This window comes from Scomber japonicus, chromosome 5 (assembly GCF_027409825.1).
Source record: "Scomber japonicus isolate fScoJap1 chromosome 5, fScoJap1.pri, whole genome shotgun sequence".
In the NCBI taxonomy this organism is placed as follows: domain Eukaryota; kingdom Metazoa; phylum Chordata; class Actinopteri; order Scombriformes; family Scombridae; genus Scomber; species Scomber japonicus.
Window position 1 is genome coordinate 12,583,580 of NC_070582.1, and position 16,743 is coordinate 12,600,322.

At 43.6% G+C, this 16,743-nt stretch overlaps 1 protein-coding gene across 1 annotated transcript in view; it reads left to right on the plus strand.

The window, feature by feature from the left end:
• The window catches only part of reln (reelin), a 96,182-nt gene that overhangs the window by 18,187 nt on the left and 61,252 nt on the right, over positions 1–16,743 (plus strand). Inside the window, exon 2 of the mRNA XM_053319240.1 lies at positions 1,483–1,590. Coding sequence (XP_053175215.1) covers positions 1,483–1,590 — 108 coding nt within the window. The remainder of the gene's footprint in view (positions 1–1,482; positions 1,591–16,743) is intronic.

A 16,743-nucleotide genomic window follows, 5' to 3' on the forward strand; every position in this document is an offset into this window, starting at 1 on the left:
GGATTCTTAAGAAAACCCACAACAGGAGAAGAGAGGAGGAAATGTCTGGATATAATAAGAGAGAGTTGTGGGATGAATTATTGAGGCTTTGATATGGAGCAGAGCAGAGGGGAGGGGAGAGATGTGCTGGACTATGCTCTTAAGACAGGGTGTAGCACATGCAGTGTACACATACACACACACACATTAAGACAGGCACACAAATGCGGGGCGCCTAGTGTAAATACGTGTTAATGGAGTCACACAGACAGACAGACAGACAGACAGACAGGCAGGCAGGGAGATTGGGCCACACAGGAGTCTGCTCTGCCCAGGATTCCCACATCGAAACAGACCAAGCCCAGAAGAATAAACGCTCCAAGACCAAATTGACAGGTTGCTATTGTTACTAAAAACACACCAACATCTCCTTTTCCCCTGCAGTTTCTCCCAAAAGCAGGAGGATTCCAGGGTCAGGAAATAACAATGCCTCCATCTTTCCCCACTGCAAAGATTTTTATTCCTCCGTGTGCAAAAAAGTGTAGTTTTTGGGAGTTTGTTCTCCTTTGAGCCGCAGACTCTTCCCCTGTGCTCTGATCTGTCTGGCTGGAAGCAGTCCAGTGGCTGAGCTATTTTTTCCAGTGATGCAGCCGGCTCTGTGGTCCCGTCACTCAGGGCCTTTGTTTACCGGGTGGATCAATAGTTAACTTGCTGCTGGATAAGCTGTAGATCTGTACAGCAGGATAATAGACCTCTGGCAGTTATCTGCTCCCTGCTGTTTGTGATGACCTGTAATGAATCGAGGGTTAGCGAGGCTATCAGGGATACAGCCAATTTACTCATCAGTCTTTTCTAATATGCTTGTCAATAGGGACAGGCTTTGATTAAAGCACTGTTGATTTGTTTGGGATGAGAAAGACAGTGAGGTGATGCTTCTCTTTTCTTGTCCGATTACTGTAGAAGTGACTCAAGCCCGTGGGGCATGCAGGATCTTTAATTGTGCTTGTGTGTGTACAGTACGTGTGTGTGTGTGTGTGTGCATGTGTGTGTGTTGCTTTGCTTTTGCTTTAACACCTGCTTGCACATCTGCATGCTCTCCTCTCTTCCTGCAGGGCATTTGGTCTCATTGGCGTCCCAGTTAATGGTCACTTTACATCTACACTTGTTAACACCTGAGCTCTGTGCTCATTAGTAGCAGGAACTCGAGTGTGGTGTCTACACACATGTACATCACACCAGCTAATTATCTTTGTACCCTGCAAAAGAAGTGAGAGTTAGCTGCGGTAAGCTCTGACACCTAATCAAGTGATAAATTGCAGTTTATGTTCCAGTCTTTTTGTAAGTTATCAATAAACTAATAAGGCTCAGTAAAGGGAAGAGAGAAAGCATCTTATTTGTTTTAATTATTTTGTTTTGGTTGGGTGCTTTGTGACTTGAACACCTGGATAAGGAAATGCAGTAACAAATTGAGAGTAACACATTTTCTTTTTCCTCTCTCTTCAGTAACCATCTCTACGAGTGTATCCTTTGATGGTCTACTTGTGACTGGCCTCTACACCTCTACACCAGTCCAGTCTGCTCCAATCCCTGCTCCAGCTGCCTTTGGCTTTGGTAAGTCCTCAAGAGATACTACTTAAGGCGGTTTAGTGTGGCCTGCTCAGTCATGCTCCCAGTGCCAATATAAGCTCTTCAAATGCTCAACTTAGCTTTGCCTTTTAGCACAAACAAACCCTCAGATACTTTCAATCGTATCTTAGCGCTGGGACTATGGAATTTCAGAGTGTGCACGGCCCAGTTCACTGATCCACATCCGTTCCCAGAATGAGTACAAGACCACTTCCCCACTCCTGTTGTGACAGGCCATGATGGATGAGGAGTGGGGATGATGTGAACATGGATTTTGTCCATATGGATTTTAATTGATGTTTGAGAGAAGAAAAACACAAGACTGAATATGAGATGAAGAATGGACAAAGCAGAAGTGTGTGATGAAAAGTGTGTGAGTCCTTTGAAAACAAAACTAAATTATAAAGGAAAACATATCAATGATCATCAGGATAATGAGGGGTTAGGTTGAATTACATCTTGCATTTGGGTTTCCCCTAAAGTTCAACAGTCATGTTATCTTGTTTAATAATTGGTTTCGAAAACTTGTTTGCAAGCTGGGGACTACTATTCTTTATTGTTGTTTGTAATTTCCTAAATATTACCTAAAGTCAGTTAATTTACAGTGTTCATTTACAGTGTACTCATCTTACATACATCTTACAATCTTTTTTTTTTAATTTCATATACTGCATACATATGAAGTATATATTTGAATTTGGTTTAAAAATGTTTAGACTAGTGTAGACTAATTACAGTCAAGAGGCAACGGAATTAAAGTTAAGTGTGACCCATTTATGGGCACACAATGAGGATTTTTAGACTCAGATGAAGTGTGTGCGGATGGAGTCCCTGTGTGCAAGGGTGGGGGCTCTCTAGGGGCAATGGACCAGCCATAAAGAACTCCTTAGAGAACAGGGCTACTGGCCCAGAACTATTGCCCAGTGGGCTCACTTATCCTGACTAACTCCACTGTTCTTGAGATGCTGACTTCACCCCAGCCAGGGCAGCGCTTCACTCTTGGCAGCACTGTTTACTGGGGAGGCATCCAAGCACGGATTGCGTCACCTTTGCTTCACTCTCATTAATTTGAAAAGTTTTAAGAGAAGGGCTACACAGGCTGATAGGCAGCAGCTTGTTGAACTGTGAGTTTCGGCATGGTGTGTTTGAATAAGTCTGTAAATCCTTCCGTTACAGTATGTGTAATGTGCTAAGCAGTGAAGTCAAAATGTTATGAGTATAACTTCTGTTTCCTGAAGGGGAGGAACGAGGGCACAACACATACAGTATGAGATATCATGCCCCTGAGTGGTGTGAAGTATGACCAGGTGGTTGACGCTTCACCAACTGGTAGCCCAAACTTGTGGGTAGTAGTATCGCAGCAGTATTGCAGTCTTGCGAGCGCTAACTGTCTGCAAAAGTTTCACGTCACATCTGGGGATGATGCTGTGCAGAGCTTCTTTCTGCCTCTTCCTCAACTTTGCCTGAATAGCATTGAGCGACTGCCTAAACAAGCCTACAGCAGACCCTGGCTTGTCCAAATAAACAGCCCTATCCCTGTAACATCTCTGCGCCACCACTGTAGATACCATCCATCTGCCCATGGAGAGCAGTGCACAGTGGGACACCTGGAGAATATAATCCATGGTAATTCAGGCTTGGTTGAGAAAAGGTGCCATCAGACTGTTGAGGACATCTGTGTCCCAAGCTCTGCTAGACACGGGGACATACATGGTGACAGAGCGCAGCACACCAGCAGTGCCTGCCCATGCTCAGTAAATCTTCTCCAGCTGAGATGGGCAGAACCTGCAGTGCTCGGATGGGAAGGCTGTGGGGCCGCCCACACCACGGTTGTGGGATGGGGCCAGATGAACTGCCAGGGATGGCTGCATAGGCAGAGGGTTGACAAAAGTAGCTTTTCCAGGTTCCATCCAGATCCAAATACTGTCCATAGCAAGGTGCCATGACGCAAGTATTTCTGAGCCAGTTTCTCAGCTGCACAGTGGTACAGTGAGAACGATGTCATCCTGGCCGACTAATGCAGCGTACTGGCCTGATGATAAAGCCTCCTGTTCATTCTCTGACAAACCTTGTATATGCAAGTCAATATCCAGCACGTCATCGTCATCATGGCAAGCAGCTAGCTTGGGCTGCAGCTAGCTAGCACTCTCAGCTCAAATTCTGCTAACCCCTCAACATACTCCATGTGGTCAGCCCAGTTAGGGGCGGGACATGCCTACTGCTGGTCTTTTTTCGTGCAAAGACAACCGTACCCATGAGGACACGGGTGGACAGAAGACTTTTTCGCTACTGGGACATCAAGCACATAGATAAAACGCACACAGGACTAGCGCTCTGTGGGTAGCCCAGTGACTAACAGCAACAGGGGCTTTTAAGCTAATTTCAAGATGCCAATAGCCCACTGAAGACACAGAGCTAACTGGCTGTAGCTAGCTAGGTTCTTAGTGGGGTGAATAACAGGATTTGAAGGACGTCATCACACTGTGTACTGATGTCATCACACTGTGTACTGATGTCATCACACTGTGTACTGTTGTCACACAGGCATCCACTTTCACAACAGATGAGCTGCTTCTTGAGTCAGGCCATGCTGGGCTGTGATATCCCATACTATGTGTCGTAGCAAGTGAATCGACTGAAAGGGAACATACAGGTTTCAGAGTGCTACTAACCTACTCAGTCAGTCCTCAACTAAAGAGGTCTCTGCACTTTGTCTCTCTGTTCTGATTCTCCTGCATCCTCTGCCAATGAGGGTTTTCAGAAATCATTAAACCATACACAGAATCAATGTAAAAAGCAAAACAGAAGGATGATTTATCACAGTCACTGTAGTCTTCCTTATAGTGCTCATGGTGTGACAGCTGTCTAATTCAGAATTATATTTTTCCTTTACTTCAATCATCTGCACAATTATTAAGAAGATGGGAATTTCATGTGACACCTTGTGGCAGCAGCCTGACTGGTCTGCAGATTACAGCCCACGGCAGGTTGTCACCTCTGGAAAGAGAACGTTCTTTAGCCTTGGGGTGACCTGAAGAGGGATGCTTCCAGCAAGAGAGAGCTTCATCAATGAGCTCATAGAAACCTGGTGACACCACGGTGCACAACAGAGTCAGTGTTTGAACAAAACGCTTTGAAGATAATGCAGTGGAACAATAATAGAATGAGATACTGCTTGATGTGTATTGTTGTTGTGACAAATATAAAGGGATCTGAGAGGACAAGAAGGTCATACAACTCCGCAAGGGAGCTTTACGAGCCTTGTGGTTTTTAGTTTAGAGCGTCTGAGAAAGGGTGTGGCTCTAATCCCCCTCAATGAAGGCATGTAGGGGACACTGATACACACAGATGGCAACATGCACACATTCACACACACATATAGAATGCAATAAAGAAAATACCTACCCATTCTCATTCAAATGCACATACACATACTCCAGCTGTGTACAGCTGTTAGAGCGGTGGCTGGTTGGGGGAACATGTGGTTGACAGATGTATCAGTGCAGGAACCAACATCAACTCCAGGAAAAGTGAAACCTCATGGCACCGCCACCACCGGGGATATTTTTTAAGATTTAAAATCACCAGATTAAGTTAATTACTATTTAAGACTGTTCTATTTGTAGGTGTTTTATTTTTGCTGGGTCAATTTTAGGAGAGAAAAAAAGACAAATATAGCCAAATGGCCATATAAGGAGCATGGATGATTTGAAACAGAGAAGAATGGAGGAGGAATAGATAAACAGATAAAGGAAGGGAGCTGTGGAGACAGAGAGGTTTTAGTGTTTGTATACTCTGTTTGGGGATGTCTCGTGGTTGGTGTGGTCAGAGCAGTGGCGGCGAGCACAAAAGAGAGAATTCCCCTCCGCTATTTGTGTCACCCATCACTGCTTTTTACAGAAAACTAATAAAAACCAGTGCATGTACATGTGCATGACCACACTGCATGCAAATACACTCGTTCTATCACTGGTCTTCTTCTTTCTCTGTCTACTGTCTAAACTATAATTTAGAGACCCTCACACACAAACACCACAACGTGTAGACAGAAAAGTGAGCATTTTATTGGCCACTCCCTCTGAATAACAATGCTCTTCACACTACATTTGTAATAAAAGTGTGAAGCTTTGAGGGACTGGCTTTTTATTGCGTCGTCAGAACTGAACACCCACTCATTGTCGAATTAGCTGAAGTGTGATGGAGCAATTGGTGTGACAATCAGGGTCTGGAGAACGCCATATTTTCAGTTTGTAGCCTGAGCTATGACTCCAGTTGCCCATGGCTCGTTCTACCACTGCCTAAAGGCAGGACATCCTCCACTAGCCGCCGGGTGGCAAACCACAGACCTTTATGATGCTGTAATTGCTTTGCTATGGCTAGTGCAGAATCAGACAAACTGGAGCTAAAAACAATGTTATGTTTGGGAGCTAGGCCCACTTGAAAGGGGGAGAACACAGTGTAAAGTGAATTTGGTTTTCATGAATGTGCCCATAAGGGGCCAGATAAACTAGTCCGACTGTGGCGCAGTGGCCGCAATTATTCCGTTTCAAGGTGCCAGAGACTGGCAGGAGACTCAACATGTCATTGTGGGCTTCATATAGTCACAACATATAGCTTATGGATTAGGTAGAGTGTGTAAAATGATTCATTTCAGCGTATTGTGTCGAAGAGTTTGACAGCCTAAGTGCTCAGTAGAGACCTTTGTTAGAGAACATCTTTTAGAGAGTAACTTTTACACTGTGTGTGTGTGCGTGAATGCGTGTGTGTGTGCGTGTGCAGCATGCTCAGAGCAGAGGGGATGTCTACACATACTGCCAGAAAAGCTACATGAGTCTGGACTGACTCAGCTGCTGGAGAATTCCAACTGCTCCGTGTTTTTCCCTCCTTTGACTTTTATTCCATTAAGGTCTCTTTCTTTCCATTCCAGCCTCTTGGCTTTCTGAAAGGAACTCACGCAGTTTTCAAACTAGCTTCTACAAAGATTGTATGATGAAAACATTGACTTTTGTACATTGTCATAATTTTAATTTATCGTCATGTATCACACAGTGATGATGAGGTTAAATATTGGACCCCATAGACCAGGGCTTTGATGGAAAGAAATGTCATGTGGTCTGATTTGTATTGCTTCTCTAATGGCAAAATGTTTCCCATCACACAATTATCCATTCAAACATGAAGACAGAACAAGTATTCATTCTAAATGGCTCCCCCTAACTTATAATTACAATCATGAACAAAAGGCACTTGAAGGGAGGAGAGCGCCTAGAAAAAAGACAGGAGGGAAATGGATAGGCAAAAATGCCAACATGGGGCTGACAAAATGTTTGAGATTAAGGGAAAGAGAGTGAGTGCAGAGTGAGAGAGGAAAATTTGAGAAAGTGTGCATGAAAAATGGCAAATGGGACCAATGAAAGGGAGACAGTATGTGAATGATATAAGGAGGGGGGAGGAGAGGAGACTGAGGATGAGAGGATGGCGTTCCATCACTCCCTCTGACGGAGTGGCTGATTGGTGTTGCTGTGCCAATGCTGAGCTGCTGAGAAACTGGTCATTGATGGATGGCTCGTTTGCAGGGTGATGTTTATTTTGTCGTTAATTTGCATATTTGTATGTATTTGCAGGGCGGTTGGCTTCTGCTAGCAAGGATCAGTCCCCATCTCAATATGATGGATCTGGCTGTCTGACAAAATGGACAGCTTAGTGACAGGGACATCCAGCCGACACTCTGTCCCCATGACGGATGGGCTCATGCTAACACACAGCCCGATTAGAGATGAAATTCTGCTGCACCTTGACCTGTGGAGGAGGGGCCAAAGAGCATTTGCAGCCAAAAGTATAATCATGCTGCACACGCATTCTTTAGGACTCATGCAGAAATAGAAACATATAGAAATATACAATCGTGAATGGTGTGATTATGCACAATTATGCATTCAAATCTTGATTTACACACACTCATCTATCTCAAGGCTGAAGGTCAGCTGCTGCTTGCGCCCTCTTGCCACCAAGCCAGATTGAATGTCAGACAGAATGTCAGACTATGAGAGATGGCAGCTCATCATGTCAGTACATTATTTACAGATACACACTCACAGGTGTGTTTCCTATTGAACAAAGCCTTGTTTTGGAACCTCTGTGCTTTTTCAAACACATCACTAACAGTCCCAGGAGAGCACAAGTGTGCTTCCACACATCCCATCCACCACCCCTCCTTCAGTGGGATGAGGAGGAAAACTGAGAAGGAGATACTGTGTAGGGAGAGATGGAGGATAAAGAGGAATGATATTGAGAAAGGATGGTGCAGGGTGGAGAGAAGGGGTGAGGGAAGGGGTTCCCATGGGGAGAGAAGCTGTCAGTCCCTAGGAGACTTCAAACGCACTGCATCCCTGTGATCAGCCTGCTCCCTGGCTCTCTGCTGACAGCTCCCTGACTGCGCCGCTTAGACTCCTTCATACACGCACACACTACACTACACGCACACACTACACTACACACACACACACATACATACACGTTGTTGCTATCGTAGGAGCTCTCACACTCACTGACTTATCCACTCATACCACAACACATTCAAATTCCATTGACATAGACACACTCATGCTGATTCTTACACTTAGGATGTGCATCTGTGACACATTTACTCTGACATCCGTCGTTGTAATAACCTTGAACAATGCCAAAGTTCCCCATTTGCAACTCTGTCAAGGACACCGTGCAGTCTCAAATTGTTGCTTCTGAACTATGGGCTGAACAGAGGGAAGGTGGTGCTGGCAGCAGTGGCGGCGATGTTGATGTTGATAATGATGATGATGACTTATCTAAGCCATTACTCCTTCCCTGCTCAGGGCTGAGGCACCCAAAGGCAGATACCTCCTGATGATGAATTCATTAGTGCAGAAGATGAAATGAGTTGTCAGGGGCAGGGTTATGTATGGGAGCTGATTTGTGTTCTCTGCAGCATAGTGTTAGATCAGACTTTAGGGTGGCTGGGTCTGCTTGCTGTAAATCTCCCTGCTTTGCTGGCACAGGACATTTCCACCTTTCATGCCCAGACTGAGCTTCTCTTCCGTCCCTCCCGCCACCTGGCACGTCTTCCCCCACCACTCTCACAATACTGAGAGGCTGCTAACAGGTGGCTAAACATTTCGGTGCTCTCAGAGTCCCGAGGAATGCTTTGGCTAATGATGTATCACAAGTCATGTAGTGTTTCAATGCTCGAAACCTCCCTGGAAGTGAAAAGCAAGCTCACTTTCTAAGAATTCAAACAGAATAGAACATCATCCATTAATAATTTTCGAATCATCCACAGCAGAGTTGGGACCAGTGCATTAGTGTTGGCCATACATCCCAGCAGCAAAGGTCTTGCCTCTCAGGTGTGATGGTGGACCTGCTGGAGCACTACTGCTGGGAATTTACTGGTTCACTTAGTGTACACTAGCTGTCTTGGAAAACACGAGCCTTTCTTTGAACTCCCACAGCTTCACTAAGCAGACTTACATCTTTATGTATGTGTGTCTGCGTTCATGCACATGTGCATGTATGTGTGTGAGTAAGTAAAGGTGTGCATACGTGTGTGTTGCTTTTTGTGAGAGCAAACATGTATTTCTACACATCCGCTGAGCATTTCAGTGCTTTTTATTTTCTTCACTATATTTTCTGCATCCATATGTATGGTAAAAAGGTCCAGGGTGACCGGGAGAGCAGAAAAAGGGGAAAGCTGGAGCTGGACTGACTGTGATAGAGATTTCAAAGTGGTGTGTGAGATGTTGGCCAGGTTTTTTATTTTTATTTTTATTTTTTTTCTATCCTGCAGGAGAGAGCAGCAGGCGTAGGCTGTTTCTCCCATGTGTGGTCTCTCTTGAGCAGAGCAATGTTATTTTCTGCCATGCAGAGAGGTTGGTTACTTGCCAGAGAGAATGAGAAGGGAGGGAGAAATAAAGATAGAATAAAGACAGAGAAAGCTTTGACTCAAAGACTGCTCAGTTTGACACATTTCTGTGAACACTAGTGGGTTTGCATCATTTCAACACAGAGGCAAGCTGACTTTGAAATGTGTCTTTGTTGTGTTGTGATATAAAACATCTCATATTCTATACCTCCAGATGCACCTTGCATGTGTGTGGGCATCTGTGGGTTTGGTGTGCAAACTGAGGAAAAGTGATTTTACAAAGTCTCCTCCACCAAGTGCACGCCATCCGGGCTGCACTCTGAGGTCTATTCATTTTTAAAGTTCCCTTGCACAGAGCAGTACAAACAGTGGAAGTGCTCTCTCTGACTCTCTGTGAGATGAGGAAGCTTAGTGGTTCTGGTTTCTCCCTGTAGGGCCCTGACTGGATCTGGCCCTTCCACCCTCTAAAAGCCTCAGAGAAGAACAGGAGTGCTCCACTGCCGGCCCTTTTTTTTTTTACATTATATGCAAGTTGCAACTCACCCAGATCCAATCTGACCCATATGTTGGCAGCGAAAATAGTTGGTGACCTTCTCTATGTTTCGCCCTCCTTACGAGAGCCAGGCTGTTGCCGTGATTAGTTCACTGCCTCCCAGCACTCCTCTGTCAGACCAGGCTCAGCTCCAGCCTCCTCCATAAACACATTTAAATACACACACATACTGTACATATACACATGCATGCAAATGCAAGACAGGCACCATGACTTTCCCCAGGCTTTCCACTGGCTTCTCACCTGTCGCCTCAGGTCTCTATCTCTCATTCTCAACATGTGTGTCAGGACAGAGCCTGCGAGACAACGGCCCCACCAGTTTGTTTATTTGCTGCACTGACATGTGGAGAGCAGGGACGTGGGTGCAAGAAATTAGCACAAGTCAAATCAGATTAATTAATCCCCAGCTCAAACTATTAGCCGAGGAGTCGTGTTGAATTAAAAATCAAATTAGCCCTGGCGCCTGCCGGTAAAGCTGTGGTGTGTGCCTGCCAAGCTACAATGACACACACCCACAGAAGGCAGCCGCTCACGGGCTTCACTGATGGATGGACGGAGGATGGATGGATGGACGGATGAATGGATGGATGGATGGAGAGATGGAGGGATGGAAGATGGAATGGATGCTCAAGTACTGGAAGGGTGGGGGAAGGAGAGTTTAGTGACTTTGCCACCCAGTGTGGTAAATTTCTCCTGGGGCACAGAGCTGGCTGTCCTCAACTGGATGCTGCTCCACAGGCCTCACTCAACCAGCACTATGCAAACTCCAATCAGCCTTTCAGCAACACTTCACCCTGATGGTTTATGTAACACACACACACACACAGACACACACACATCTTGAGCCTGGGACTGACCCGAGTTTTAAACAGGCCCCTGTGTCTCAGCTGAACTCTATTAAAAAATCAGACAGAGGAGGGAAAGGAAAAATCCGATTTTATTCAACTTTAATACAAAATGAGTAATATTAACATTGTGCTCACCAAGTTAATTATTGTGGTATGAACATGATGCAACATTGCTAAAAAAGAGTCCAACCTGGCAAGCAGCATTTAAAGTCAGATGATAATTTTGAAACAAAGTAGAAAAAACAAAGATGAGGGTGAAGCTATTACTTAAACTGTCAGCTGTGAACTGTCTGGTTCAACTTTGACCAACCATACTTATTCTTTTAAGGAGTACAGGATCTCAGGTCTTTTTTGGACCCTTAAAATAAATTGGTTTAGATAATATGGCTAAACTGTTGGCTTCTTTACAACATGTCTGATTGTCAGACTGAGTTTCGCATTATGTAATTTCAGCTTTCAGTTTCTTTGACATCACTGAGAAACAAGTCCCAAAAATAATAATAATGATAACACCAAAGTTGTAATAATCTGGAATTTTCTTTCTAACAGTTGCTATGTATTTATCATTGGCTTGCATGCATGCTTTTGAAAATACTACGTGTGTGGGAGTATGTGATTGTGCCTTTGAGATGGATTACAGGGCTGCACAGAGATCTCATCTATCATACAGGGTGGGGCTCCAAAACAACACACAACACTTGTTTGATTCAGAACAACATTCATTTCAATTATGACACATTAGTTCAGGGGGGTATATTATGCTGCAGTAGTGTTCCTGTACTCCATTTATCATTCATGCTTGTATGACTTGTAGCTCTTGATCATTGAAAGGAAGCAGTATGCAGCCGCAAGCAATAAACCAAATCTTTATTTCCTTTATACTATTAGTTTTCAGTTATTGGTCCTGATGGGTGCAACATGTATGTGAAATTTTACAGAAGAAACTGCATTTATTGAATTAGTTAAAGTTATGTTTTAAATGTATTGTTCATGTATGTTGTCCTCTACAGTACTTTGTCTCTTTCAGCTGGTTAGAGCCACATTGGCAGCTCCTACAATAAGCCCCTAGCTTTCGTGTGTGTGTGTGTGTGTGTGTGTGTGTGTGTGTGTGTGTGTGGGTGTGGGTGTGTGGCCTTGCCTTCAGCAGTTTATGGATGATGGATGATGGATGCTGTGAGATACAATGGAAGCCTAAATGAAAGAGCAATTGTTCTGTGAATGTAAGCATATGGGTAAATCTGGTCAGGTGCTTAGAGCCAGGGTATGAATGTAAACATTTTATCTACACACAAATGGCTTCTTTCACAGAACATTTAGTTGAACACACTGTGCACACATGGAAAAACACAATAATATATAAATATAAACATGCGCACAGTAAGTTTCTCATGCAAACTTCTGTACATGCTCACCTACACACAAATGAAGCTCAGCAGACCACCAGGTGTCCTGTACTGCCTACTAAACTTACTTGCATTCATGTGCCCCCCCCCCCCCCCCCCCCTTACATTTTCCCACAGAGTATCTTACCCCCTTTCCCCTTGGCCACTGGCATCTTTCACCACCCATATTAACACACAGCTTCCTCCTGGCAATGTTGTGCCGGACCCCTGCCATCACCACTATGCTGCCAACCCGTTTCTATGGCAGTATGATTGGCAGATGTTAAGATAGATGCCCGTTTCAGCCAATGGTAGACCAGAGTCAGGTTGTCATGCTCGATGAGGCCCTGGAGTGGTCCGGCTGCCCAGCTGAGGATGGTGTTGGGAAGAAGGGGTGAATGCAATGCAACCGGCGCACACAAACGCACATAAACATAGCATGGGATCATTCAGCAGCACAAAGCGTATGGGGTCCCTACTCAGGCTGTCAGTACTGTTGTGATATATCATTTATGTTGCCATTGTGTGGCCTTCTCTTGAAACATGCTGACAGAAGCATTATTCTGGTTTTTGACAGATTCCCATACATTCACAGGCTTTTAATAACATATGTTAATGCTCCACTAGGTCTATGACAGGTTTTAAGAATTACCACGTGAAATATGAGTCTTTAATGGGCCTGCTCGCCAAATTATCTGGAATGGTGTACATTGAATTTCTAAGTTTGAGTGGGAAGTGGGAGAATGATTGCTGGTTATATGGCTATTATCTGTCTGTATATGAGCACACACACATACACGTGCACACACACACATCAGACAGAAACACACATGAAGCAGGCCTGGAGGACAAAAGATGTGCATCATAAGCATTAATCTGTGCTTTTTAAATTATACCCCCTTCTCTGTTTTTAATCAAAATGTATATAGTGAGTGGTGATAAATATGAATTCCCAAGACAAAAATCAAATAACCTAATCTCCTTACAGCACATTAGTCTATTGCATCGGGCTTTCATTAATGCTCTGAGCTAAACTGCTATTCATACACATGCATTTTATTATTCTGTTTGTGGTTGAGTTTGTATGTGTATGTGCTCATGTATGGGGCCATGAAAGTGAGCATGTGTTTATGGTTATGTGTGTGTGCTCTGTATTAATGTGTACATAAATTAATTAACAGTAAAGGGAAAGCTGGACCAGCTCACCAGATTTACAGTGTATACTGTAGTAGATACAATGTAAGCAACAAGCACCCACATTCCTCTTACCTCCTGATCACCTGATAAACAATGTGTGCATTTCTGACTCCCTTCATGTCAACATTTTCTATGCAAAAGAGAAAAGGAAGAACTCAAGCAGGAAAAACTACCTTGAACACATTTATTGGGAATGGATACAGTTAAATCAAATACAGACAAATCACTCAAGCGAATAGTTTCCTCTTGTTCCCCAAGCCAGACATTGCCGAAGGGCAGTTGCACGATAAGTGCAAAATGTAGTATTTTTTTTGTTACTGACCAGATGTCAAATGGTGTGTATAAATTCCAAATAATTCTGGTAAATGTGCACATCAATTTGAATGGTGCCTCTCATATCCTCGCAACTCTGCCACAAAGCCTAACTATCAATTCCAATGCCATTGAGACCGGATCCTGCTGGTCCTATAGTGTGAAGTCGCTGCCAGGCTGAGCCACCAATTGCCCATCTGCTCCATTGGGGAGAATTCTCACTCCATCTATTTGCAAAGTGAGATATAAAGACAGATAAAAATGCTGCATCCAAAAAGAGAGAGGGAGGACATTAAAGAGGAAACGGACAGATGTAAATTGAAGTGTTTATATAATTAAAAGGAACAGGACCAGATATAAGACAAACAAAACAAAAATGGTGAAGTCTTTGTTATTGGGGACATAGATGTAGACTGAATATGTATGAAAAAGAGGCGGTAAACTTCCCACTTCCTATTTGTCGGGCACCTTAAAAATGGACTACATTTACCAGCAGAGATTGATGTTGGGGTGACATGGGGTGAGTCTTACAACCAACATATGACCCTTAAAATCCTGACACACCCCTTTCCTGTGTTTCTATGTATCTGAGGGATTTGTGTGTGGGCATGCCCGAGTGTATAGATAGGCTTTTTTGTATGTGTGTGTGTGTGTGTGTGCGTGTGTGTGCGTGTGTGTGCGTGTGTGTGTGTGTGCGAGCGTGTGTGTGTGTGTGTGTGTGTGTGTGTGTGTGTAGGTTTATATTTATGAAACATGTTCTGCCCAGTCATACCGTGGGAGTTAGCAGGTCATCTTCCCTTGCCATTAATCATTGCTGACAGCTCATAAGTGCCCAATCTGCATGCGAAAAAAGTCTGCGTGTTTGTGTGCGTGCACGTATTTCCATGTGTGCGTTTGACTGTGGATTTGTGGTTGCAAAAGTCCTCCGAGATCCCCCTGTGGCTGCTTATTGAATCAGAAGCGGACTCTGCTGATATTCATCAAACATGCAGCATGAATGCATCACCAGTGGCATTTGCACTGCAGCTACAACTTCTGCCATTGTCAGCTCATTAGGAGACTTTTGTATGCTGCTGATTGTGTGATAACGAGTCCAGACGTGGAGAACAGGCATGTGTGTCAATGAAGCTTAAATGTGTTCACTAAAAACTAAGGGCTCAAAAGACATTTTCTCAAAAGAGTCTAAATCCCAAACTGACAATATAGACAAGTTCTTCCTCTTAGTAAATCAATCAAAAATTGTATATTAATAAACACAGTTGCAGTGTACAAGAAGAAATCTGGAGGTTTTTTTTTTTAAAACAGGAACTAAGCACAAAATATTAACAAACAGAAGAACTCAGAGGTCAAGCGAGCAATGAGTAAGTGGATGAACTGTTTTTGGAGTTGGTTACCCCATAAGGACACAGATAGGACTTTGTTATATATTTGCATTTAACAATGATGAAACAGTCTGGATCTCTTTCTCTGTTCATCTCCCTGGACAGAACCAGGAATGTCAGAGCTTTCATTTTTACGCTCTCTATGTTCACTACAGCTTGTTGCTTAACTGAAACATTTGGGATTTGGAACTCATTGAATAGTAGTCATTTTTTTCCCTTTCTCTCTCTCCACACCCGCACATGAAAGGGACTAGTTTCGTTATTTGCATTTTTACGCCTGAGTGTATTTTTCAAGTGGGAATAGAAATTCTGTGAGCGTTGTTGAGTCCCACTTCTGCTGTGTCCTGGAGTGCCTCAGTCTGCCTTTTCATCTTCACCCTAGCCTAACTGCTCTCTGCTTTTCTGTAGCCGCACCATCAGTTCCTCTGTCTCTCTACCTGTCTCTCTCTGTGTTGCCTCCTCTCCCTATTACTGTATTTTCCTAATTTTCTCATAGTGTTATGTTCAATATTTATTTCAAACACTGAATTTTATGTTTGTTTCCACTTCATCCAATATTTGCTCATATTTCTATTTGACTTACAGTAGCTGGTGGTAAATTAGTTGAGGTTGTATTACAGAGGTTTGTCATCACTGTATGAAAAACAACCCTGTCTTACAGTCTTGAGTTGTTGTTGGCACCCACCTTTTTCTTTTTCTCAGTGATGGGCAAAACTAACTCAGCAGCCAGACCTTAATCCTAAGAAGCTGTGGCATTTATTAACTGACACATGGTAGCCTGTACTGTACATTTAATGCCAGATTGACAACTTACTGCTAACCTTTTCCTCTGATTTATCGTATTTTCTGCCACTCACTCAACACAGAGGTTGACTTACGTTTTGGAACAGCGCTGCACAGAAGCTCCCAAATGCTATTAATTTACAAATGAAATGGATATTTGGCATTGTTCTTTGTCATTTAAAGTGATTTTTTAGGACTGGCGGGGGTTTTTGTTGGCCTGGCAGCCCGCCAGGCTTGCACAATTATAAGGGAAACACTAGAGTGACATCACTGTATATACAAATATTCCTTTGAAGGAGTGTTTTGAATGAGTGATTCATTGTGTCTGTTCTGTTTGGACACAGCATTTTACTGTCTCCTTCTGTTATCTCTACTGCTTAGTCTGCTGCTCAACTCCAACTCAGTGTTTCTCTCTTTCTGTTCTTAGCATTCCAGATAGTGTTTCCATTGCCATGAGAGCTAAGCTTGAATTATGCACATCTGCAGAGATTCTCAAATTGCACCATGACAATGTGCTGAGAAAGACTTTCAGCAGCACTTCTTCTCTTCTTCTGCTACAAAATGGGACAATTAAGAGCCAAAAGTGTTGTTTTGACTGCCTTGGTTACAGTAGTAATTGCGTGGCACACAACAGCAATGGAATTGTTCTGGAAATAGCACTCTTTTGTGTCAGAAGGGGTTAAAAAGAGATAAAGATGCATGGGTATGTCAATATATGCCTCCCTGAGAGCAGCGTAGAAACAGTATCTGCTGTTCTGTATGTCGACAATAAAGATAGGGTGCTGAG